This window comes from Engraulis encrasicolus, chromosome 9, assembly GCF_034702125.1.
Source record: "Engraulis encrasicolus isolate BLACKSEA-1 chromosome 9, IST_EnEncr_1.0, whole genome shotgun sequence".
Taxonomy (NCBI): domain Eukaryota; kingdom Metazoa; phylum Chordata; class Actinopteri; order Clupeiformes; family Engraulidae; genus Engraulis; species Engraulis encrasicolus.
Genome location: NC_085865.1, coordinates 51,278,478 through 51,303,477, shown reverse-complemented (window position 1 = coordinate 51,303,477; position 25,000 = coordinate 51,278,478). Strand labels below are relative to the sequence as shown.

At 42.6% G+C, this 25,000-nt stretch overlaps 2 protein-coding genes across 2 annotated transcripts in view; one reads left to right on the top strand and one right to left on the bottom strand.

Annotated features, from left to right (window-relative positions):
- Window positions 1-25,000, top strand: part of LOC134455315 (contactin-associated protein-like 2) — a 183,021-nt gene that overhangs the window by 115,073 nt on the left and 42,948 nt on the right. The window contains exon 14 of the mRNA XM_063206336.1: window positions 22,771-22,941. Within this exon, the coding sequence (XP_063062406.1) occupies window positions 22,771-22,941 (171 nt within the window). The remainder of the gene's footprint in view (window positions 1-22,770; window positions 22,942-25,000) is intronic.
- Window positions 14,018-15,336, bottom strand: LOC134455969 (uncharacterized). The gene is made up of 2 exons (XM_063207348.1): window positions 14,944-15,336; window positions 14,018-14,614 (listed from the first exon to the last, which is right to left on the bottom strand). The coding sequence occupies exons 1-2, from the start codon at window positions 15,308-15,310 to the stop codon at window positions 14,286-14,288; spliced, it is 696 nt and encodes a 231-aa protein (XP_063063418.1). The 5' UTR covers window positions 15,311-15,336; the 3' UTR covers window positions 14,018-14,285.

Here is a 25,000-nt window from a genome sequence, read left to right as displayed (position 1 = left end):
AAAACAACTCAAAGACGAAACAGGAAGTTGTGAATTTATAACATGTCCAGTCAGGATGTCTGTAAATTGAGTAAATTACAGACGTTTTCTTAACCCGTCCGAATGAGCCACAGAATAACACAGAGGTGCGGGGATAATTGTGAATTATCAGTGGTCCACAGGTAATATTTATCCCATGCCAATCAGGCTTTAGTTTTCCATTAGGGTATATCTTCCCACCTGTCTTCTCTCCACCATCACTACATTCACCGTTAGCAACTCTGCTACCATCTTCAGTAGCTGTGACAGCCTGCTCAGGCTCCAGATCCCCCCTCTCTCAAGATATCTGCTTCCTCTCTGCCAATGCTACAGTATTTATTCATATCTCCACCTCACTGTTTCCTTTTCCCACGGCCACCATCTCCAGCAACAGAATCCAGCAGCAGAATGTGTGGAAGCAGTGACAGCAGGCTCAGCTCTGAGGCAAGACACACCTTGTGTCTCGAGGCATCTGGGGAACATCCAGACAGGAAGCTGTGATTCTCCAAACTCTCTCGCATTTTACATCTCCTCCGCTGTGTCTCCATAATCACAGAAAACATTCAATCTCCTGACAATGCACACAGAGGAGAAGACAAGACACGACAACAACCAGCTATTTGTCTCCCATAAATTCCTCCTTACTGTACATTTCATCATTACCTACGACATTGAAATAAGAAACCTCGGTCAGGAGACTAGCATTGCAGTTTTGCACACATCTGGAAAACACAGTACGCTCAGTTAGACTTTAAGCCCATACGACTGCAATGAATATAATATGGTGCGTTTAGTGTGAATTACCTAAATATATTAAAAATGACAAGGCATTACAGACCTGCCAGGACAATGACTTGAAGGGTTTAGAGAGTAACTGGTGTTATTTATTCCTGCGTTGTGCTCTGCATCTTAAATAGAAGGTTGTTCAATTGCTCTTTTTGATTTTGTGCGGCAGAAGCTACAGCACTATTGCATCCAGTTTAAGGTGCTTTCTTTTTTCACCTTGTTGCAATTCTGAAGAACATAGGCATTGGCTGTTGAAGTCATTATTTCACTGCTGATGTCATCTTTTTCTACCTATTTGCATAGCTTTTGAAGCAATTAAAGCACCCAATTGCATTGTCTATACACTAACTGTGCCAAGCCATGCACCCAACCCGTCCCAGCTGTCCTAACTGAGGTCTTTATTTAAGCCTGGCAAAGCAGAGCTGTTTATCTGAAACAGTTCATGCTAAACTGCTCTCTGCACGAGCTGATTTCCAGACCAACATCCACTGAACCGGAACCAGCGTCAGGGAAATCAACAACTGTGTCATTACACACCAACACCCACACCCACACCCACACACACACACACACACACACACACACACACACACACACACACACAAGCACGCACGCACGCACGCACGCACGCACGCACGCACGCACGCACGCACACACACACACACACACACTTTCACCCCAGCAGCACATCCTCATTTCACCGCACCCCACCATTGCACGTGTTCAGAAACACACACACCCTTCCCATGCCCCCTGGTCTCCTCAGCATCATCTGTGGACCAAGTGCTGAGTTTCTCCACGCCTCATTATGTCCATTAATTGGCCTGTGCTTACTGCTCACATCAGCTGCAGCCAGACGACTCATTACAGTCACCTGTTTAGCACAAACACCAGCCACACAAGGCAGACCAGTCACGTATTGCACACCACACACAAGACACACCAACCACGCAAGTCACACAATACACACCAGACACACCAACTGTGCAGCTGTTGGGGCAGAGTAGTCAAAAGTTTGGTAGTGGCAGCTTAACGCTTGAATATAGGTAAAAAAAAAATAATAATAAAAAAAAAACATCCAGTTGAGTCAGTCTGGATCTGGGTGTGTGTTTGCCAAGCTCTCTGCAGTCTCCACAGGACAGACATATTAATGCTGTGTGGATAAGCAGCATCCTGAGAGGACCAGACCTCACTTGTCTCACGCAGCAGCAGCGCCACACATAGTGTGTGTGTGTGTGTGTGTGTGTGTGTGTGTGTGTGTGTGTGTGTGTGTGTGTGTGTGTGTGTGTGTGTGTGTGTGTGTGTGTGTGTGTGTGTGTGTGTGTGTGTGTGTGTGTGTGTGTGTGTGCGTGCGTGCGTGCGCTCTGGAGCAGAACAGCAAATTCATCTCAGCACGAGCCTCGGAAAGTGTTAAAGAGTCATTCATTATTTACGGCAAGAACTCCAAATTAGTTCATTAGTGTTGTGTGTGTGTGTGCGCGTGTGCATGCTAGTGAATAGCGTCATGCCGTCAAAGGCATAATAATATAGCACTGGCGGAAACCATTGAGCCCACTTAATAACACAAGTAGTGTCTTTGCTCAGATAGTACCACTGGTGGGTCCGTTCAGTCATTGCTGAAAAGACTGAACTACATCATAACAACATTGCTATGACATTGCAGAGCCTTACGTAACAGATTAAGACTTGGTCATTACTACTTGGGGGACAGTAAGGTTATAATATAGGCTCAATAGCCTTACTCTGGACTGCACTGGAGCAAAGGTCCATGCACTATGTGCCCCATTCAGAAACCTAGCACATACATTTAAGCTGTAAGCTATACAATTAATTCTATTCATTAAAAACAGCAACTTTTAAAATATTTTTTTATTAGGAACTGTCTTTTTGACTGGTTAGTATGCATTGATTTTGGCTTATCATAAATTATCATAAAACATTTTTATTGACTTACAGTCACACTTCAATGTAGGATGGTGGACAGAGAGAGGGGAATATATTTTCTTGTAGTGTATTTTATGTTTTGTTATTTTTTTCAGCACATTGGTTGTGTGTGTAAGGTCTGCCCACTTTGAAATCATGTTTGAGTTTTTTTGACGTTTTGAAGCTGACCAGAATGTGAGGAGGACCCCAGAAAGTCAATGTGTCAGTTTTTTGTCAAACAAAAAATTATCTCAATGGTACTGGTCTTTCAGTCGGACTGGAAGTGTGAATTAAAGTGTGTTGCCCTGCACCATGGCCTGGGGGATCTGCAAAGACCTCCTTTGAGTGTTTCTTTAATCAGCATCATCCTCATGCTGCTGTTGAAGTCAAAGCTGGAAGGCTGGTCCCAGGTCAGGGCCCCCAGTAGTTAGAAAGGAAAGTACACCCTGAGTTGAGGCCCTCCGTATGTTACTGTGCATGTTTGAACTGGAGTGTTACACACGCACACGCACAGACACACACAGACACACACACACACACACACACACACACACACACACACACACACACACACACACACACACACACACACACACACACACACACACACACACACACACACACACACACACACACACACACACACACACACACACACACACACACACACACACACACACACACGAATGGTTCTGCATTGCAACAGGTAGCCATCAGCCATTAATCACCGGGAGACTGCACATAGAGATAACAAATGATGAACTAATAAAGAATCACATATGCCTGCACTGCTGCAGTGGAGAGAGAGAGAGAGAGAGAGAGAGAGAGAGAGAGAGAGAGAGAGAGAGAGAGAGAGAGAGAGAGAGAGAGAGAGAGAGAGAGAGAGAGAGAGAGAGAGAGAGAGAGAAGGGTTTGGAGTGATAGAAGAGAACGAACAATGAGATAGAACGATGAGAGTTTTCTGTTTCAACGCTTGGGTTGTTTTGGCAAATTGAAATTAATTAAGACTGATAACCCTGTCACTTCTAAGGGAATATAATATCCCTGACTTGCATTATTAACCTGGCGAAGGGGAAACATTATAGATGAGAGGAGCCCTCATGAGGTGGGACTCCTGCTGTCCCTCCAATATTTAAAATGTGTCTCACATGCATCTAATTATGATGCTCTTAATGGTGTCCATTTGGCTAGTTTATCCTCATAGAAAATCCCATTGGAAAAGTCTGGAATAAATAATGTGGCATTGTCTCTTAGTGTGTGGCAGTTTGTTGCTACACAGAATGTGAATTATATTCCCATGAAATCTCAGCCAATTATGTTGTGTCACATTATGTTTTTCTCAACTGCAGAAAACAAATTAAAGACCACCACAGAGACTGTTAGAGTGGCAGGAAACCAACTGTTATAGCAATTAAAATATAGTCATTGCTATGGGCCACCCATCACCCTTCAGGATTTCCCCCCCTCTGACAAACTAAGACTCTTATTTATGATTTACTGAAGTTTCTGTGCTGAGCAAGTGACACATTTCACAACAGGAAACAAAGTAGAATCCTCTAGAGACAGCAGTGCTCTGTCTCTCCACTCACGCAGTGGCTACCTCTTTGTTGTATTGTCAGTGTTTAAAGATAAAGTAGATGTGGAGGGAGGATGTCAACAAAAAAAGAAAACAACTTCTCACTCACCTTTGAAGTGAACCAACAACTTAATCAATCTGTTACACCAAACAACGCAGGGCTCAGGTCTCGTGAGAGTAATTTGGCCGGTGTGAATAAACAATGGCCGTTGTATCTTCAGAACTACTTTGTGTCTAGCAGTGTTGTGCTCAGTCAGCTGTGAAATTAGCACGGGAACACACACAAGCTTACTTCAGCCAAGCTGATACAAGCGTGCATGCGTGAGAGAGAGAGAGAGAGAGAGAGAGAGAGAGAGAGAGAGAGAGAGAGAGAGAGAGAGAGAGAGAGAGAGAGAGAGAAAGAGAAAGAGAAAGAGAGAGAGAGAGATTGTTACTTCAGCTGAACTGATATAGCAAATGGGACGTGTCGCTGCTTTTTTTCCCTTCTTCTCCTCTTTTTTCAGTCTCTAGCTCTCATGTTATCATGCTGTCTTTTTTTCTTCACACAATTACGTTTGCTTCTGTCTCTCACCTTTTTGAGCTCTCATGTTCGCTGTTGCTCTTTATTGTCAGAGTGACTAATGTGAGGTTGTTATTAACCAGGGACCTGTGTTATGCACCTTCATTTGCAGGTGAGCCAGATCAATTCACCTTCATTCAAGCAATTCATGTTGTATCCATCCCTTTCGGCTACGCACTCTTTCTCTCCATATATACATTCATCCATTTCCAAAATCCATTAAATGCAATATCCATTGCGAAGGTCCTGGTGTGTGCGTGTGTGCGTGTGTGCATGTGTGCATGTCTGCGTGTGCGTGTGCGTGTGCGTGTGCGTGTGCGTGCGCTTGCATGTGCGTGTGCGTGTGCGTGTGCGTGTGTGTGTGTGTGTGTGTGTGTGTGTGTGTGTGTCCGTGTGTCTGTCTGTTTGTCTGTCTGTCTGTCTGTCTGTCTGTCTGTCTGTCTGTCTGTCATACAACACACCCACGCCTCACCTATGCGCCTTCTGTTCCTAGGAGTACCTTATGGTATTCCACAATTCCCATGGAGGTGACCCTATCAAAATGACAGAGCTTACAAAATGAGATTGTTGAAAATTGTTCTTGTTTTTATGTTGTAAGACCGTTTATAATGAAGATTATAACTTTTTACAGTTTACAGTATACAATAGTGTTTTACTGTCCTTGTTAGTGTCTCTTGAGGTCATCTTTTGATGTGCTGTCTCAGGTTAAGAGAAGACGCTAGTTGTTTTGCTCATTATCTGGTGTGGGGGTTACTCAGCTGCAGATGAGACTTTTCCATTGAGATACTCTGTTAGCTCCCCCTTACCTCTGGCACTGCTCTCACAAAGAGATGTAAGTCAAATGAAATGCAGACCATGGTGTAATTCTTGTTCCCTATCTCTCTCCCTCCCTCCATGACTATCTTTCTTTTTATTTCTCTCTCCCTCGTTCACTCTATCACTCTCTGTTTTTCTCTCTCACGCTTTTTCCATCGTTCAATTTATCATTCTGTCTCTTTCTCTCTTCATTCTCCTCCTCATTAGTTGTGGTCTCTCAATCTTCCTATTAGAAGCTCAAAGGTTCCCACATCTTTTCCATTGTAATAAACTTTGCCTATTTAGGGAGTCGGACCATTAAAGTGTTCTGCTGAGTATGCTTCTCTCCTGGGAGACAATGCACACTCAGACAGGGACTGTTTAAAAGCCCTTCAAAACGTGCACTCTCACACACATACTCACTCAGTTTGTGCTCACGACGCATAAACACACACACACAGAGAAACACAAGTACACAAACATCTTCACTTAGGTTTGAGAGAGAGAGAGAGAGGGAGAGAGGGAGGGAGAGAGAGAAGCACATTACTTCAGCTGAGCTGATATAGTCCGTTTATTCCAGAGAGAATCCATTTATCGGATTTCACCACCAGTTCATAACATACATTTCAAATAAAATATCTCCCCTTGTCATGAGAAGGGTGGAGCCCTCTCCTTCACACCTTTAAGACAAAAACACAGAGAGAGAGAGAGAGAGAGAGAGAGAGAGAGAGAGAGAGAGAGAAAGAGAGAGAGAGAGAGAGCAAGGAAGAGGGTTGTTCAGTATGCAGCAATATTGATAAATGGCCTGCCATAGAAGAGATAGAGAAGTGCCCTCTCCAGTTTCCATGGATAGCTGTAATTATGGGATGCATAAGGCCTCAATTCTCCCCTTGGTGTGCAGGTCTGTTCTATGCACACACTTTATACGCACTTTCATCTTCCGCAGATTCTCCGCTCTGAAACTTTGCCACTCCCCTAGCGCTTAACTCCGAAATACAGCGCGTAGCTCAGCATGGGCGTGTCTTTGCCAAGTTTATCAGTTATGGTTACCGCTGGCAAGCACATGGAGCACAGATTTTCTGATTATCCATGTGAAAGCAGTGGCAGTCCATGGGAAATCAAACTTTAAATTTGAATTGCCTTTAAACCACATGCCAAATGGTTCTTGCTCTTCATAGCGACATGTGGGCTTCATCTCAATATCTAATCGTCCTCCCTCTCCATAAAGACAAGGTGAGGACAGGAGGTTAGATAACGAGATGGAGCCGTGATGTTCCTTGAACAGTCAGCCTACACGAGAATTAATTAAAGTCATGTCCGATTCTGTGTGGGCTGGGAACTGCTCTGGCTTTTGACAGTGCAACAGGTAATGACTAAAATACACATCATGAAGCTTTTTTGGTTTTTGATTTGTATACAATTCTGAAGAACAGTTGTTGCATCTTAATTCCCATGGCATTGCATTTGCTGGTTTTCTGGTGTTGTGCTGTCTTTGAAAAGCACACCTCCGATTCTCTGCTTCCTTGCTGGCATGCATATCAGTGGAAAGTGGTGGATCTCAGCTTTCCGTCAGTATATGACACTTGCCTGTATGATGAAGAATGTATGAGGTCATTGATTGACATGTTGGTGTTGTGGTACAGCAGTCCAATGAGCAGATACAACTTTTCGTTGACGTTAATTTCTTGCCCACACACAAACATGATATACAGTATAACTATCATCACATGAGAGCAGCCAATGTTTTTGAAAGGTTCATCATTTCAGATAGGCCAGCTGAAGAGGCAGGCAATCTGTCTAATGAGCATGATCTACAAAAGGGCTGTGATTTAAACACCACTGCAGTATATAAAATGACCACCATCTTGCTAATGTAAAATTACTACATTTAATCTGTATTGCAGCCACACTGACCATTAGACCATCAGATTTTATTATTCATGTTTTTTATAGTAGTAATGTGATAGCTATTGAGATTCAATATTCACACACAATCATTAAGGCTCACTCTGCTGTGGTTTTGTGTTCGTAGTTGATGGGTTTTCAGAGGTAATCAAGGCTCCATTATGGTGCATCGTCCATCTAATCCTTTCAAAAAGCGTTGGATAGACATGATTTCTCCCACCATGCCATGATTTCTCCCACACACACACACACACACACACACACACACACACACACACACACACACACACACACACACACACACACACACACACACACACACACACACACACACACACACACACACACACACACACGTGTGCACGTGCACACATGTCTCGCCTCCTTCAACCATGACATGAATAAAGGCCTTTTAATGACCTCTTGTGTAGCAGCCATTTGTAAGCGAGCCATCTGGAGAAGTTATCCCTCGACGACACATCACCAGTAAATAACTGATGGGGCGACCGGGGGATTCCAGTCTGGTAAACAGGTTTCAACGTAGACTGCCTGAGTGGTGTGTGCGTGTGCGTGTGCGTGTGCGTGTGCGTGTGCGTGTGTGTGTGTGTGTGTGTGTGTGTGTGTGTGTGTGTGTGTGTGTGTGTGTGTGTGTGTGTGTGTGTGTGGTGTGTGGTGTGTGGTGTGTGTGCATGCATGTGTGCCTGCGTGTATGCGTGTGTTGAGTGATTTATAAAAGTGTACTACTCATCATGACACTGGGCCTGCCACCTGCCACTGACATGCATGGAGGCTTTATGACACTTGCTCTGTCCCTCTCACTCTCCCGCGCACACTCTTTCACTCTCAGTCTCTCACACACACCATCTTCCCTGTCTGTGTCTCTGGTGATGGTTGATGGTCATGTACCATCAAGACCCCATCACCCCTCCCCTCCTATATCTAGAGTGTGCGTGCGTGCGTGCGTGCGTGCGTGCGTGCGTGCGTGCGTGCGTGCATTCGTTCGTTCGTTTGCTGGCATGTTTCTCCTCCTGGTTCTTAATACGTTTTTCCCATTCCAGATGCCTGAACCTGTTTCTATTACCGTAGCCCCTTAATGCGCGCCGTACCTCCAGTGGCACGCTGTAATAGTCATTGAAATGTAACTACCATAGCACTACAATACTATGACACAACATAGGCCCTTTAGTAAGGCACCGCGACTTGGTCATTACCATACTGGTAACAACAAATGTATAAAGCCGCGTCTTAAGTGGTTAAATGCTACCGCCTTACAAAATGTCGAGGCCATGCAGAATCTCCACAGAGAGCTAGTGCATATCCAGCTGTAAAATGCTGCAGCTTGTTTGAGTCCTGTGCTCAAAGAGACCAGCGTAGCTTCCTTTTATATTCATTCAAAGTGCTTTTTCCCCTCTTTGCTCTTGCACCGAACATTGTATTGCCAGTCAGACAGAATCCCATCTTCGCAAATGCAGCATGAAACTGGATCTTGTGTATTGTTAAGTCCGCCTTAAAGCCCTTTTATGCTCTCAAACCTCCACAGTGTTCCCATCCCATTGGCGAGGGTCAGTGGATACATACACACACCTGAATAATACATGGTTGATGATTTCTGTACACCATTGAAATATAACAGGAAGTTCCTCTGAATTATCAAATTGTGTAAGACAGACACCATGCTGTGAAAAATGTAGAAAAGGCAAATGCAGAAGGTTACATATTACACATGTGGAAGGTTTATCTTTAGAGATAGAGCAGAAAAGTGAATATACAAAGTGACAGGAAATTACAGGAAATACTATATGAAATTAAAGACATTACATCAGTCTTAAGTACAATTTGGCAAAGGGAAACTTTCAATTTTATTTGTATTATTTATATAAAGTATAGTTTAGTCACATATTAGTCACTGAATATACTTCTAAGATTTGTTTTATCTCTATTTTACATGGCATGGGGAAGAAAAACGATTCACTCAGCAAAGGCATTCTTTATTGACCTTTATTACAGATTATATATGGATTAAGCCACTCTGTTTAATTTGTACCTGCTCCACTGACAGAAAGTGAAGTACCAGAACCATGCTGTTTATATTGGAGGATATCACTACTGGCATTTATTGTAATGCTTGCTACTTGCAAGGCCTGTTTCAACCTATACTCAGCACTCAGAACTGTTTTCTCTCCCTTTTCTCTTTCTTCTTTTCTCTTTCCATCTTTTGTTTTCTCTTCTCTTCTCTTCTCTTCTCTTCTCTTCTCTTCTCTTCTCTTCTCTTCTCTTCTCTTCTCTTCTATTCTATTCTATTCTATTTCTCTCTCTGTCCTCATTTTACCTCTATCTCTATCCACCCTATCTGAAGCTATTGTCTTTTCTCTCTTTCTTTCTCTCATTTTTCTTTCCCATCACACACCCTCTCACTTTGTTCCTTTGCCTCACCTGAAACATCTAGACAAATGGGATGAGGAGAAACTCTAAAATCCTCCCAGAGGTTTTGCCCCCTCAAAATACTTTCTCACATTCTACAGTTGCTCCCTCCAGTAAACACTGACACAGAGCACACAGGTCGTTACTGTGAGAGCAGACCGTTTATTCCGTGACCTGAAACTCAGACAAGGCAGCTTCTATCCACTTTGTAATTGTAGGGACTGCCCAGGTGAAAAAGTGGTTCAATTTAGTACAATAAAAGCACGACTGAAGTGTACTTAGCATGTTAAAAGTGCACTCATACTTTTTGTGCTAAGAAAAAGCATGTTTACAATATGCTTATTTAAAGTGTACTTAAAATTAGATGTAATTAAGTTGCTCTCAAATAAAGTACACTTAGCCAACCATACTTAAAGTGGACTTGGAAGATGTTTGGATAAAGTGTATTTAGAGGAATATACTAATAGTGTTCTAATAGTGAACTTACTAAAAGTGTATTTTTTAATAACATATTGCAATTGCACTTTTTTAAAGTGCACAATGATTATACTTCACCCAAATGTCTTCGAAGTGTGATTTTCTATAGTTAGTCTTTAAAGTAAATCGCTTTAACATATTGCAAGTATACTTTTTCTAAGTGCACCATGATTGTACTTAACCTAAATATCTTCAAAGTGCACTTACACAAAGTGCATTTACCCATCATGCACCATCATGCATGTCCCATCATGCACTGCACTTCTTGGAGCTAAATTTCTCAAGCAGAGAGCCATTTATCTCGACGGAATATCTGTGGTTTGCATGAAAATATTACTCATTGTTATATTCTGCATTTATTGTAGGGTTTTTATTTTATTTTAAGTGGAACACAAAAAATTACCATATTCCCACCGTCATTGCGACGGTCACGTATATGTTCTGGTATATATGCCTATGGGCTCACAGGTAAATCATGGAGGGCGGTAAGACAGAAGCAATTGACCAAACTAAGGATGGCTGTCCACAGTAAGTAATCAAGTGTTAAAAGATGAAGCAAGATTCATTTGAAGCGATATGTGTATCTGAAATCACTGTGAATGGCAAACATGCTATGTATGCATGACACAGATGTGACCTGTGGATGTGGTTAATGCACAAGCTCTTGATTATAGTATTGCATTTATGTTATTTCATGTACTTGGAAGTGTACTGTAAACGTACTTCAAGCATACCTGTTGATATATTTACAATACTTAACATGATATACTTTTAACAGACTTGAAGTGTTCCAAGAAGCATGAAGTTAATATACTTTTATTGAACTTCAAGTAACAATAAAATGTCATAGAAGAGTACTCCAGCACACTCTTAATGCCATACGAATGCATGGAAAGTGTGTTTGGCGCATACTTTCAAAAGTATGCTTGTAGTGCACTTAAAGTTGTCCAAAAGCGGTGCCAATTTAGCATCCTCAGTGTGCTGCAAGTGTGCTGAAGTACTGCTTTAGTAGTGCTTCAGCGCACTAATAGTGCAATGAAGCGCACTTTAAATCGCCGAAAATAGTACACTTTGTACTTAGTACGGTCAAAAAAAGTACACTTTAAGTATATGGGTTTTTCACCTGGGCAGACTTCCATTTGGAGATTTAAGATCACAATGTACTTACCCACCCAAATGATTTCCACTGGTATAGGAGTTGAGATTATTGGGCAGCCTGCGACTCTGACCAGACAGCTGTGGCTTATAGTAGCCAATACTATTTTCAGAATGTTGGCGTAGAATACCGGCATTCTGAGGCATTTTTTGAAGGTTTTTTTGCAGAGTGACAGCACATTATGTGATAGGGCCACTGGAACATGTTCCTTTGAAAGGTGAGACTTTACCCTCTTAGTGGGTGAAAACTGTTTGTCTCTAGGTGGCTCCATTGCTGGCCTATCCAAACACGATTATTGCGCTTACTGTAACAAGACGACAGCATCACAGACTCCATACACAATCACATACCGTTAGCAGCATGTGGGTGTGAAGAAGTAACTTGCACCATGGCTGAAATGCCCTTGCAAGACACCTAATTTTACATGGCACCCTGCAGCTAAATAGGTATGTCCCTGTGGATAAGAGCTGCGGCAAAGTGTAGTGTAATGGAATGTAATGAGGCCCCTTTGGAACACAGCACTGAGTATAAGGAGAGAAGGACTGTGGAAACCAAGACCGCTATGAAAGACCATTATGAAAGGGAGGTGGAAACCGAGATCAACACAGTCAAGGGAGGCATTTTAGATGCATTTTTGGCATTCTGCCGTCCTCAGTGTATTCCTAAGACCGTCAAATGACTGACATGCTTAATCTGATGAAGCTGATGAATTCAGATTAATCTCCATTCCCAAATAATGATCTCATCTGTGGTGTGGAACAGCAGGATGCATAACATCAATTTACATTTATTTGTAATTTATTTCTAGCAGATGCAAATGTTGATTATGAAGATTCGGAAATAACATTAATTCTGTCAGGACCGTTTTAGTAAACAAGATGCAGCAACAAAAAATGCAGTAATGATTTATAAGCAGATTTTATTTCTGGTTTTAATACATTTGTCTTTGGTGGAATGACTGACTTCTTCATGAGCCCCTTGGAAGCCAAGATTCGAAACAGCAACAGCCTCTGGGTGGAAGACCCATAGATGTGTATAGACCTTCCATTTAAGCACAATAATCCCCCTAAATTTTTTAGGGCCTAAAACGTATGTGCCATGCACACATATGTGAATGTGAGTACCTATAACTTCACAGAATCCCCCCTATCTGTACAAATGTCATTCTAATGTGACAGATGTTGATAGGTATGCAGATGACTGCTGTCATAAGGTGTAGTGATAAAGCCCCACTAACAAACACAGTAAAGTAGGCAGGTAGAGCAATAACACAATACAGATAGACAGGCAGACTGGCAGACTAAACAGAAAAAAATGACAGACAAACTTAATATCAAACAGATAGATTAACAGATAAAGTAACATACAGTCATAGACAGACAGACCAATAGTAGTCAGACAGAAAAATAAGCAACTAGAGAAGGGCCAAAACTTACACACTCACTCACCCACTCACTCAGAAGATGCTGTTGTGAGCATTTGGCACGGGCTCAGTATCTGACCAATCACATCGCCACATCACTTCAGGCAGCCGGCACTGCAGAATCAGCACCGCAGCAGCAGCAGCAGCAGCAGCAGCAGCAGCAGTAGAGTGTCTCCCTCTGACCCCTATTCTCAGGACAGAACTTTTGCTGTCTCTCTGTCTTTCTCTATCTGACCTTAGTCTCAGGACAAAACTGTCTATTGCCTTTTGTTTCGTAATTTGCATTCTCTTGTGTCCATTTGGTTATTCTGTCTCTCTTTGCTTCTTTTCTTAGGACAAAAGAGTCTCTTTTAAATCCAAAAGAACCGAGCAGGGATTCACTGTATTCATTTGCATAAATCCATTGCATTACTGTTTTGACAGTTTGTATCCATGACCATGAGCAGTCTCATTGCTGTCTTGCCATAGTCACAGCACGGTGTCAGTGCCACAGTCAATGCCAATCGTATGGGAGGAGACCATCTGTTGGACTTGACAGAAGTCTGTTGAGTGCCACAGATGCTACTGCTCAAATGTGTCGTGTTGACCTGTCACCTTTTCAAACTAGAAATGTTCTCAGAGAGTGCAGACCTCCGCCAAGGAAGTCGTTTGATAGAACATTTGACTATGTTACACATTTTATTTCAAGTCTGTCTACTTTGTTTTTGTGGAGTTAGAATCTGGAATGTCAAAATTTGCCCTATCCCGCAAGGGCGAAGAATCTTTAAAAAAAATCCTTGATCCGGATCGTGATCCGATTATCACCAAAATTTAATCACTTGGTCCTTTTGTCATTTCCAACAACTCCTCAAAATTTCATGAAAATCTGTTCATAACTTTTTGAGTTATCCTGCTGACAGACAGACAGACAGACACACAGAGGGACAGAGAGACGAACAGAAAAACAGAGAGACAAACCAACGCAACCCAAAACTCCTAATGAAAAGTAACAGCAAGATGGCATTTAGAGTGAAACAAATAATCCCAAATTTAATATTAAATATAAAAATCTTGCACTTAAAATATAGGCCTACGTTTATGTGCAGTTATATAATAAATGTGTTTCAGCAGGAGTGGTTTTCCTGATCTCCCACCTCCTTGTCTCAGGATCCTTTACCCTGTGTGTTGAAGGGGTTACCTGAGGAAGTCCAAATTGGTAAATGTATATTTTTTTTAATGTTTGTCATTTTTTGAGTCCCCCCTATTCCTAGTTTGAGTTGATTTGTCCAGATCGCCAGGATTGTCTCATGATTCTTGACCAGAGGTATCTTGTCCGTCTGCTGGAGGTCTTCTCTTGTCCGTCGGCTGCATCAGCCCATGAGGGTTCAGCAGAGAGGGTTGCTGATTGGGCCAGGGTGTTGCATTGTCCGTCGGCTGCATCAGCCCATGATTTTTCAGCAAAGAGGGTTCCTGATTCTTCAGCAGAAAGGGTTCCTGAACCGCTCTGGTTCCTTCTCAAGACCTCTCTCCACTTGAGAGAGACCCCGGCCAGCTGATCTTTGTCAGCCAGTGCAGTCAGCTCTTTGGCATCAGTAGCTGCAATGTTGATCAAAACAGTCAGTTAGGACAGAGGTAAACATGAGTCATAAATGAACACAGTACATAATATTGTAGAATGGAGAATGTTTAAGGACAGAGTGATCAAGTTCACAGTCAATTTTGATACAGCATAATATTATATTATATTATCCAAAAGAAACTGATTGAATGTGCATATGCCTACAGAGAATAATGCAGAGCAATATGTAGCCTAATATTGGAAATAAACCATATTAAATACAAAACATAATATACAAGCAGTGAAACATGATTAAGCTAAAATGAAACAAAAGAAAAGTTTCAGTGGGTGTTTATGATATGCTTACCCATTAAATCCAGTGCCTCCTGTCTCCGGGCAAACCAGTTATGAAGCATTGCCACTCTGTCTTCCTCCAGCTGACACTTTGTTTCGTAGGCAAGCTGACTCTGGTCTTCGTTCAGTACCTGGATCCTCTCAGATCTTTTCTGGTAATTCCACCAGTTGACATGAAGGTAAAAGTTTGGCTCTGCTGGAGTCTCCTCTCTCAGAGGCTCTGTAAGAGCATGTATCTCTGCACTTGGTCTTGCCTCCAGTTGGAGCATCTCAGGAGTGGCTACAAGGGTCTCCATACCTTTCTGCACTCCTTTCTTCCTGTTGGATGACTCCTCCATGGGCGCTGAGCAGCAGCATTTGAAAATCTTGCTGAGCTTCATAGTAATCAACCTCTCTCTCCAGTGTCTCAAATAGACTGAGCTGCATTTTCCTGAACATTCTAGTTTGGTTTTCTAGAATGCCAATGAAAAGTAAACATTCCATCAAGTTGTCATGGCAATAACTGTGTTCTGGAGGTAGCAGCAAAGAGCTTAGAATGTTCATTCTGAAGATTGTAACTGTGTCTAAAACTTGAAATTTTGGCTTAACAATAATATATATATATATATATATATATATATATATATATATGTGTGTGTGTGTGTGTGTGTGTGTGTGTGTGTGTGTGTGTGTGTGTGTGTGTGTGTGTGTGTAATATCACCATGAACCATGGTCTCAAAACACTTATAAAAACAAAAAATAATAGACTAATAATAAAATAGTAATAAATAAATAATAAATATGGGCAGTCATGGGTGAGCGGTTAGGGCGTCAGACTTGCATCCCAGAGGTTGCCGGTTCGACTCCCGACCCGCCAGGTTGGTGGGGGGAGTAATCAACCAGTGCTCTCCCCCATCCTCCTCCATGACTGAGGTACCCTGAGCATGATACCGTCCCACCGCACTGCTCCCCATGGGGCACCACTGAGGGCTGCCCCCTTGCACGGGTGAGGCATAAATGCAATTTCGTTGTGTGCAGTGTGCAGTGTTCACTTGTGTGCTGTGGAGTGCTGTGTCACAATGACAATGGGAGTTGGAGTTTCCCAATGGGCTTTCACTTTCACTTCTTTCATAAAACCTCCGCCTAGGCAGGTCCTAATTAAGTATTTACAAAATAAATATGTTATGTTTGCTTGTACATGTTGACTTGCATTGATATTCATAAAAGGTATGGATTTACTGTAGCCTACATAACATAAAATGATAGGGCATAAAATGATAGGGTTTTTAATCACATTGAAGGCTGTAGGCTACATAAACATTGGCACCTTAGCTACCAGCTATGCTTTTGAATCTTTGATTGCGTGCGTGCGTGCGTGCGTGCGTGCGTGCGTGCGTGCGTGCGTGCGTGCGTGCGTGCGTGCGTGTGTGCATGCGTGTAGTTGGCTGGCTAGCTGGGTGAGTGTACATCCTGTTTATTAGAAATACCCTCTGCTTTTCTTTTGGTTTCATTTAAAATAAAATGTTGAAATGTCCCTCAACAACAGAGCAAATACTGCCTTTGTAGCTGTTCTATTATTTGAGATTTTTATACAAAAGAACCGAGAGCTCTGAGTGGCTTAATGAGTGATACTCAGGCTTCTCCACATCATTTTTATATTTATTTTCTTGTTCTCACTTTCTTTTTTGTACCCCAGTTTCCCCATGTATTTGATGTTTTGATGTTCTTTGTACCTCATTTAGCCCATCCCTATTTCTCTCTCTCTCTCTCTCTCTCTCTCTCTCTCTCTCTCTCTCTCTCTCTCTCTCTCTCTCTCTCTCTCTCTCTCTCTCTCTCTCTCTTCTCTCCATCCCCCTCTCTCTCTCTCTCTCTCTCTCTCTCTCTCCATCCCCCTCTCTCTCTCTCTCTCTCTCTCTCTCTCTCTCTCTCTCTCTCAGTTCTTCCACATTCTCATTTAAAACCATCTGGAGGTACTGTATAGATTCAAGCAACAAGATGTCACGAAAGCCTGAAGCCTTACAGAGGAAAAACGTGTGACTTCATCCTGACTTTTAGCTACTTAGCTGCATTTGTGCTTAACACTCCTGCTTGTTTTCTACTTGAAGAGTGTTAGTGCAAATCAGGGCTATTAGGATCCCAGCACCTCCTAGCCAAGTAGCATCTGGGCTGCGCAAATGAAAGCACTAGTGAGCACTGAGCGTCTGTGTGTGTAGCTGGGAGGACGTGTCAACACACTCATTCTCCAGAATTGTTTCCAGCAAGTGTTATTCAATGACATAATCTGCCAACGTAACTGAGGGTTGATGATGATTGATCTTTACAGCCAATCAAATGCCTTATCCTTCCTCTTCTGCTCCCGGGGCCAGGTGTGGTGTTGATTGGCTGGAATTGATCTGGGTTACAGGGCCACTGTGCTTCTGTGTGACAGAGGCGGTGTGGAGTAGAGAAGTAGAGGTGAGGAGAGTTTAGCAGTAATTTCAAATAATTTGATAAATCTGGTGGAAGTCTGGAGTACTGTACCTTTAAGAGAGGAGCCACAGCTAAGGCCTTCTCTCTCATATTCTAATTCACCATCTTGGAACTGAGAGTAGGGCTGGTTGCCATCCATACCAGTTTAGATCCCCTCAGATTTCATTTACACGAGTTGGCATCTGCAGACGGGTGGTGGTATACAACTCCCTCTCATCATTTGGCGAATAAAAACTACACTTGGACCAGGGAAGTGTGTCTCCCTCTGAATGTTGATGTAATGAGATAGTCAACCAAAACGCCTTGTGTTGTTGTAACCTGATATGCATGAATATTGGCTTGTTCTCATAGCAGTCGCGTAGGACAGAGCCAAGTTTAGGCATCTGTGAGCTTGGCAGAGCTGTTCCATAGTTATTAGTTCTTGCTCTCTGATAGATTTGGTAAACAGTGGTGGTATAACTCACATTAAAGCTCCATTAAAGAATTGGATTGCACTGTTAGGAATTCTAAATGTTAATGAGATAATATATTTTATTATTTGTGCGTGTTTATGAGTTTGTATTTCTAATGCCAGGTGCACATTATTTTTAAGTCCATATTTTCTGCGTAATGTGATGGAACAAAACGGACTCTGTGATGCAGCAAAACGGATGGCAGTTCTGTATTACCTGAAGGAAATACCTGATGGAAATAAATGGTGGGTAATTGTGAAATTATGGGGCAGGTGTTTGCAATTTTTCCTGCGGGTGTAATGGCTAATTACTACCTATCGCCCACCGCAGTTATAATTCCCACACAGATCAAAATGACCCCAAAGTACAGGCAACAGATGCTGTCTTCCCTTCCTTCCTTCCTTCCTTCCTTCCTTCCTTCCTTCCTTCCTTCTTTCCTTCCTTCCTTCCTTCCTTCCTTCCTTCCTTCCTTCCTTCCTTTGCCTCAATCCTCTCTTCTCTACACTGTCACATATTTGCCTCTTGACCATGTGTTATTAATGGCCTTCCTGTCCGTTTCCCATGGGGTTTATAACAAGACTCCCAATGTAGTCGACACTCACAGCTTTGCTGCGAGGTCTTGCATCCTGTAATATGAGCATAGATAGATCAAATCATCCAGTATTCAGCCACTCATTTATAGCATGGAGCTGAGACAGGTCCAGAAGACTCTTCTTCAAACAATTGCCAAGATAACCTGAAAAGTAAAATTTTTAGTGTTAATTAAGTTGGATTCAACACTATCGCAACACTTGCACTACACTCCCACTTACTGTACTCTCTAAGTGTTAAATGAATACTGCATACTTTTCTGTGTCATGCCTGTATCACCTTCAGGGGTCCCCCAGCAAGCCCATATGTCGGGGATTAAGCGCGTATATACGTAGATCACTTTTAATAATAATAATAATAATACATTTTATTTTTGAGCGCCTTTCAAAATACCCAAGGACACTTTACAATCAAAACAAATACATAACAGTAGGGAAAGTATAACGAAGCTTCAGTGAATTAACAATAGGAGAGTAATTAAAATGCAAAAATAAAATAGAAATAAAAGTACAATGAAAATAAATGTTTTAAAATAAGAAAAAAGAAGTAGAATGCATTTGAAAATAAAATAAAAATGAGGGGAAAAAATAATAATATGTAAAATAAAAAATAAACTGATAATTAAAATAAAGTGGAAGTGCCTGTCAGTGAAGATGAAAAGCAGAGGTGAAAAGGTGTGTCTTGAGCTTAGATTTGGAAGTAGACAGTGTAGAGCACTGACGAAGTGACAGTGGGAGAGAATTCCAAAGTTTGGGGCCAACAACACTAAATGCCCTGTCGCCCATGGTGCGCAGGTGTGTGGAGGGAACTGTAAGGAGGAGTGAGTCAGTGGATCGTAGTGTGCGGGTGGGATGGGATTTTAATTCAATTATATGGCTATAAATGTCTGTAGGTAGGTCCCTTAAATTAAAATGTAAATGTTTGCTAAATATATTAGACGGTTGTTTGTTTATGCATCATCAAAATACAAAAAGCTTTGACTTTGGGAATAATTGCGACTAAGAGACAATATGCCAAAGCAAATTATCTAGTCACAACAGGGGAATAAGCCTACTGTCTCACACAGTGTGTGGGTTGGTGTGGGTGGATGTGCGTGTGCGTGCATGCATGCGTGCATGTGTGAGAGACAGAGGGAGAGAGAGAGAGAGAGAGAGAGAGAGAGAGAGAGAGAGAGAGAGAGAGAGAGAGAGAGAGAAAGACAGGGAGAGAGGGAGAGAGGGAGAGAAGTTAGCTGAAGCCTCAGCGGTGGTGTGGAGTAGATAACCAGTGTCTCTACAAACTCCTGGGCCTCCCTGATAAGCTTCCCTGCTTGTCTCCCCATCCTCACTCGTCTCCTGCTCCTCTCCTATGTACTGTATGTCCTGCACCACATCTCTTTTGTGTGTGTGTGTGTGTGTGTGTGTGTGTGTGTGTGTGTGTGTGTGTGTGTGTGTGTGTGTGTGTGTGTGTGTGTGTGTGTGTGTGTGTGTGTGTGTGTGTGTGTGTCTGTGTCTGTGTCTGTGTCTGTGTCTGTCTTACATCAGCTCAGCATCCTCAGAACCCAACTGAGCCCAGATCAGTCCGGTCCGTAAGGAAAGCCCACAGATCCAGTGATGCAGTACACAGTATTCCCAACACTACTGTTGTGCGCGTACATGTGAGCGTGTGTGTGTGCATGTCTTCTTGTGTGCTTGCCTCCACCTTTCTCATCATAAGAACTGAAACAGTCCCCAACCACAACGCGCAAGCACGCAGGCACGCACGCTCGCTTACACACGCACACACACACAGTTGTTTTGCCAGGGCTGTGTAGTTGCAGTAGACATATAAGAACGCTGCATTTTTTTCTTTCTTTCTTTTTTCTTCTTTTTATCTGTGCCACTACGGCGTCAGTGCGGTGGACTAACAGGGATTTTCATGAGACAGAGGTTGTGCATTGTGTCTTTGGGGACATTCCATTATCCAAACTCCCATCCTCGACTTGTGCTTGTGGACTCGAGCTTCATGGACTCCGTGTGGAGAAAATTATAAAGTTTCCCCACGGTCAACCTAGGTGCAGCAGCTTTTGGGGGACATTTCCCCATTCAACATCCCGATTGCAAATGAGAAAATGTTATTTGAATTGCGCTTGTACAAGATATTGAAAATGTGACCTATGTCTGGCTTAATGAAGTGTTGTGACCTCTGTGTGTGTCAGACAAGTTCACTAATGGGCTTAAATGAAAGCCAGAAAGTTCCCCTTTCCAGTGATACCTAGCGCTCTGGTATAGAATATTGACAAGACCCCCAAAATGAGCCTAAACCACATATGTACATCCGATCACCAAAACAGACTTTTCATGTATTATACTGTAGGGGGGGTAGTATCTTCAAGAGCCGAATTTTTTTTTTGCTACCATCCTATGACTGCTTTCAGGCTTTTTCTAGTAGGTGGAGGATAGGTATACTTTTCCAAAAAACATTGTCAGCATTTCAGATGATAGTGATGACCCTCTCCCCAAGGGCTAATGTGGGCTAAGGTGCATATCCTTAGCTTCGGTCACAGAGATATGAAACACAACGTTATTAGGCCGTTGTGGTTATGAAATGATTCAGTGCAATGCCTGTTTAATATTGTGTTCAGTGTGACTGATATCCTTTGTTTTTTACATGAATGCAGCACAGCCTGTGTCCAATTAATTTATGGGGATGGAAAACTTTTGCTTTGCTCATCTCCTTCTTTTGCTAGTACCTGCATCATCAGAAGAATATTTTTTAGTGAATTCCTGAGGCTCCTGGTTTCTTCTTCGATTTCTCACCTTTCCTTTATTTTCTGCCCTCCTGTTTTGTACTGAGACATGGCAAATGGCACGCACTTTCCTTGAAATCGAATGGTGTTGTGTTTTTTCCCCTCGTAATGACAGACCAAATCATTCCCTCTTTAAGGACAAGACAGGCAAAAAATCAAGAGACCATTTATTGAATGCAAATATAGCACGTTCTCCCTCCCTCAAAACCAACTTATTTTGGAACAATATAGAACAATTAATCACAACTTCATGAGGACGCAGTGATGTGCCCTCTTCATTCCTGGGCCCGGGACAAAAAACGTGTGTGTCTGTGCATGTGTTCCTCAGCGCACTCTTTTCCAATCCTGTGTGCACAGCTGGTTTTGTTCCTCCTCCTCTGTGTTGCCTTATCTCCCTCTCTTCCCCAAAGTGTGTGTGCACATGTGTGTGTGTGTGTGTGTGTGTGTGTGCGAGCGTGCGTGCGTGCGTTTCCCCTCCCCTGTTGCCTTTCCAATATTCTCCACTTTGAAAGTGCAAGCTGCAAAGATGGTGGCACTTCAAAAGTTTAGTAATCAATTAAAGGCAGACGATGACAAGGCCAATGTTATCTTTTAATTATGCGGGGGATGGATATGTTTTAAACAAATGTCTACAGAGAAACGTGCTCAAGCACATGCCTAACCTTCTTTCTTTCCGTCTTCTCTTTTCTTTCTTTCTTGATGTATATCTCTATTGCTCTCTCTCTCTCTCGCTCTCTCTCTCTCTCTCTCTCTCTCTGTCCATCCTTTTCTCTCCCTCTTTTCTGTGAAGTTCTGATGATTCAGTGTTAATGTGTAAGACGGAGGCCTTGAAATAATGTTTTTCAGTCTTGAGCTAAAATTACATTTCAGAACATTCTCTGACTTGCGTGGTACATGAAACAAATCATCCTGTTCTTTACTTCTGTTGCCTCAAGTGAAGTGTGTCCTCAGTGAAGTGTCAGCTGCACAGCCTTCTGGAGGAAATCAAGGTTGAAGCTATACAACATACTTTTCAAATTCAATACTGCTTTATTGGCATAACAAATAATACCCCCTGTCTTTAAGCTTCATAGCCATCAGTCTTGCAGCTATTCAGTTGAATGGAGTGAATGGGCAGTGGTGGTGGTGGTGGAGGTCACAAGACAGTGACACTGGGCTGTCTCTCTGCCACACAGACACTCAAAGATGTCAGTGAGAGGTGGAATTCAATTCCCATGGTTTTGTTACTGATGTTGTTTTCAATTCTGAAGGGTGTCTATCAGAAGACTGTGTAACCTCTCAAAGTTTTCTTCGCTCAGTCTTTTCCCCCAAAGTTTCATTGCAGTCAGAGCAGAGGAGTCATGAGCCATGGCCCCAGAAGGCGTCTGTCATATTTGTTGTTGTTGTCTTCGGTTCTGGGTGTGGATTTGAAGTTTGCCTTGATTACCTCAACTGCTTTGTTTGTCAAAAATAGTGCCGGTGATCTAACTGAGCTCTCAGGGTGGTGTGTTTTTGCGTGCATCATTTGTGTGCGTGCCTGCGTGTGTGTTTGTGTGTACGTGCATTGTGTTTTATATTCATTGTGTGTTGTTTTCTTCCACAGGTAATTACTGGAACGCTGCCTCCTTCAGCACGCCCTCGTCCTACCTGCACTTCTCCACCTTCCAGGGGGAGACGAGTGCTGACATCTCCTTCTACTTCAAGACCTCCGCCCCCCACGGAGTCTTCCTCGAGAACCTCGGCAACTCTGACTTCATACGCCTGGAACTAAAGTGTGAGTGCCAACCGCCATTCTCAGTCACCTCACAATACCTTCGTTCATCACACACACACCAGCCCATATGTGTGCAATCTCCACCTGCCTAAGCTGCGTCACAGCCCAAACACACTTCTCATCATTCTGTCTCTCATTTCACACCTTCCTGATTCCCCTGCTCTCCACATCACTCATCCCCTCATCCTCTTCTCCTCCTCATCCACCACTTCATTATCTCCTCTCCTCCTCTCACCTCCCCTCCCTGGCTTTACAAGGGAAAAACAATATAATAATAGCTGTGATCATTCATAAGTAAACAAAGAAGAGCATCACTGGTTGATGGCCATATGAGAATATATTCACTCTCAAAATGTAACAGGGCAAATGCTGTATTTGTCCCAGGGGAAGTGGAAGTTTTAGGGTATTGTCTAAGATTCTGAATTCAGGGCATAGTAGTCTATATTCTTCTGTAGTATGCGGGTAAGGCAATGTGTGCTATCCTCTTCCTCTCCAGAATTACAGTGTTTGCATATTCCAAGCTCTCGAGTCACGCTCATGGCTGTTACTGAATTTCTCTGTCTTACACATGCGTATTTCTCTTTCAACTAAGTCAATCTATAAAATCTATATAAAGTGTCTATAGAGAGTTAGAGAGAGTTCTGCCCAACCTCTGACAGTCTGTGGTCTGTCCTCTGACAGACTGTGGGCTTTTCTCTTCTGACGAGACATGTGGTCATCCAGGCTATTCTCTTCTATTCTTGCCTATTCCAGATATTGAATGTCTTATTTTAATATTTTCATATTCATTGTTTCTCATTTTTAATGTTTTCTTCATTTCATTCTTCATTTCATGTTTTAATTTTCTGTGAAGCATATTGAATTGCATTTATGTATGAAATGCACTATATAAATAAAGGTGCCTTGCCTTGCCTTCTGAAGAGCTGCGCCTTTTCACTTTCCTTGATGGCCTAGTCTTGGCGGTAAAGCTTATTTTTGGCAAGGGAGTCTAAGATGTCCCTGTACCCATTCCCTCTATCCATCTTCACTCTACCTCTTATTTTGTCTCTCTCCTTCTTTTGTCCTATTCTGTGCTATTTGCCTTCTCTTCTTGTCCATCACTGGCCCCCTGCAATGGGATGTTGTGAGTTTGTCGGTTTGGTTGAGAAGTGATTACAGTGTGTTGTGTCAAAATTGCCCAAATTAAGTCAGCAACACACACACACACACACACACACACACATGCGTGCAAGTGTGTGACTGTGTGAGTGTGATGGGGATTAAGGCCTAGACTGTAGCTGAACACACGCCAAAATCGATGACTTAGACACTAAGCTTGCTACAGTATTCGACAGAGAATCCTAGAACACAGGCGGGACATTGTAAATCTCCGCTCCAGAGTTTCACATCCATTGGTGTGTGTGTGCGTACGTGCTTGCGTGCGTGCGTGCGTGCGTGCGTGCGTGCGTGCGTGCGTGTTTGCTCCCTCATCCTTTCTGCCGATCATACTGCTTTCTTCCATACTTTGTGTGTGTGTGTGCTAGTGGTGTGGATCGGCACTGCCCTCACGATCCGATTCGATCACGATTCGGGAGGTAGTAGATCCGATTCGATTCGATTCTATTATATCCAATCCGTTCTGATCTGATCCGATTCAATTCTACAATGCATTGCAATGCATTACATTTCTACTGAACGCAAAGCAAATGTTTATTCAGCCATGATGAGGCAATACAAGTAGTCAGATTCTGAGCAACAATGTATTGGCTGTTTTCTGTATCAGTCTGTATCAGTGTTGCAATGTTTTGAAGTGCTTTTATTTAATTTCACATTCATTTGCTTCCGAAATATCCATGGAAGTAATTGAAACTTAAATAAATTGCCGGATTGATTCTGGAACTAGCCGGATCGATTCTGGATCGTCCATGCCCCGCATCGATTCGGATCGCCGAATTGATCATTGTTGACACCATTAGAGGGTGCGTGTGCGCGCGTGTGCATGTGGGTGTGTGTCTGTTTGCCCCCTCTTCCTTTCACACAACACACAAAGGATAATCCAAAAAGCAAGAAAACATACAGA

Coding starts and splice junctions, on each gene's coding strand:
- LOC134455969 (XM_063207348.1), bottom strand. CDS start 15,310: ATGAAGCTCAGCAAGATTTTCAAATGCTGCTGCTCAGCGCCCATGGAG. Junction 14,615..14,943: donor GGAGGCACTGGATTTAATGG/GTAAGCATATCA, acceptor TCAACATTGCAG/CTACTGATGCCAAAGAGCTG.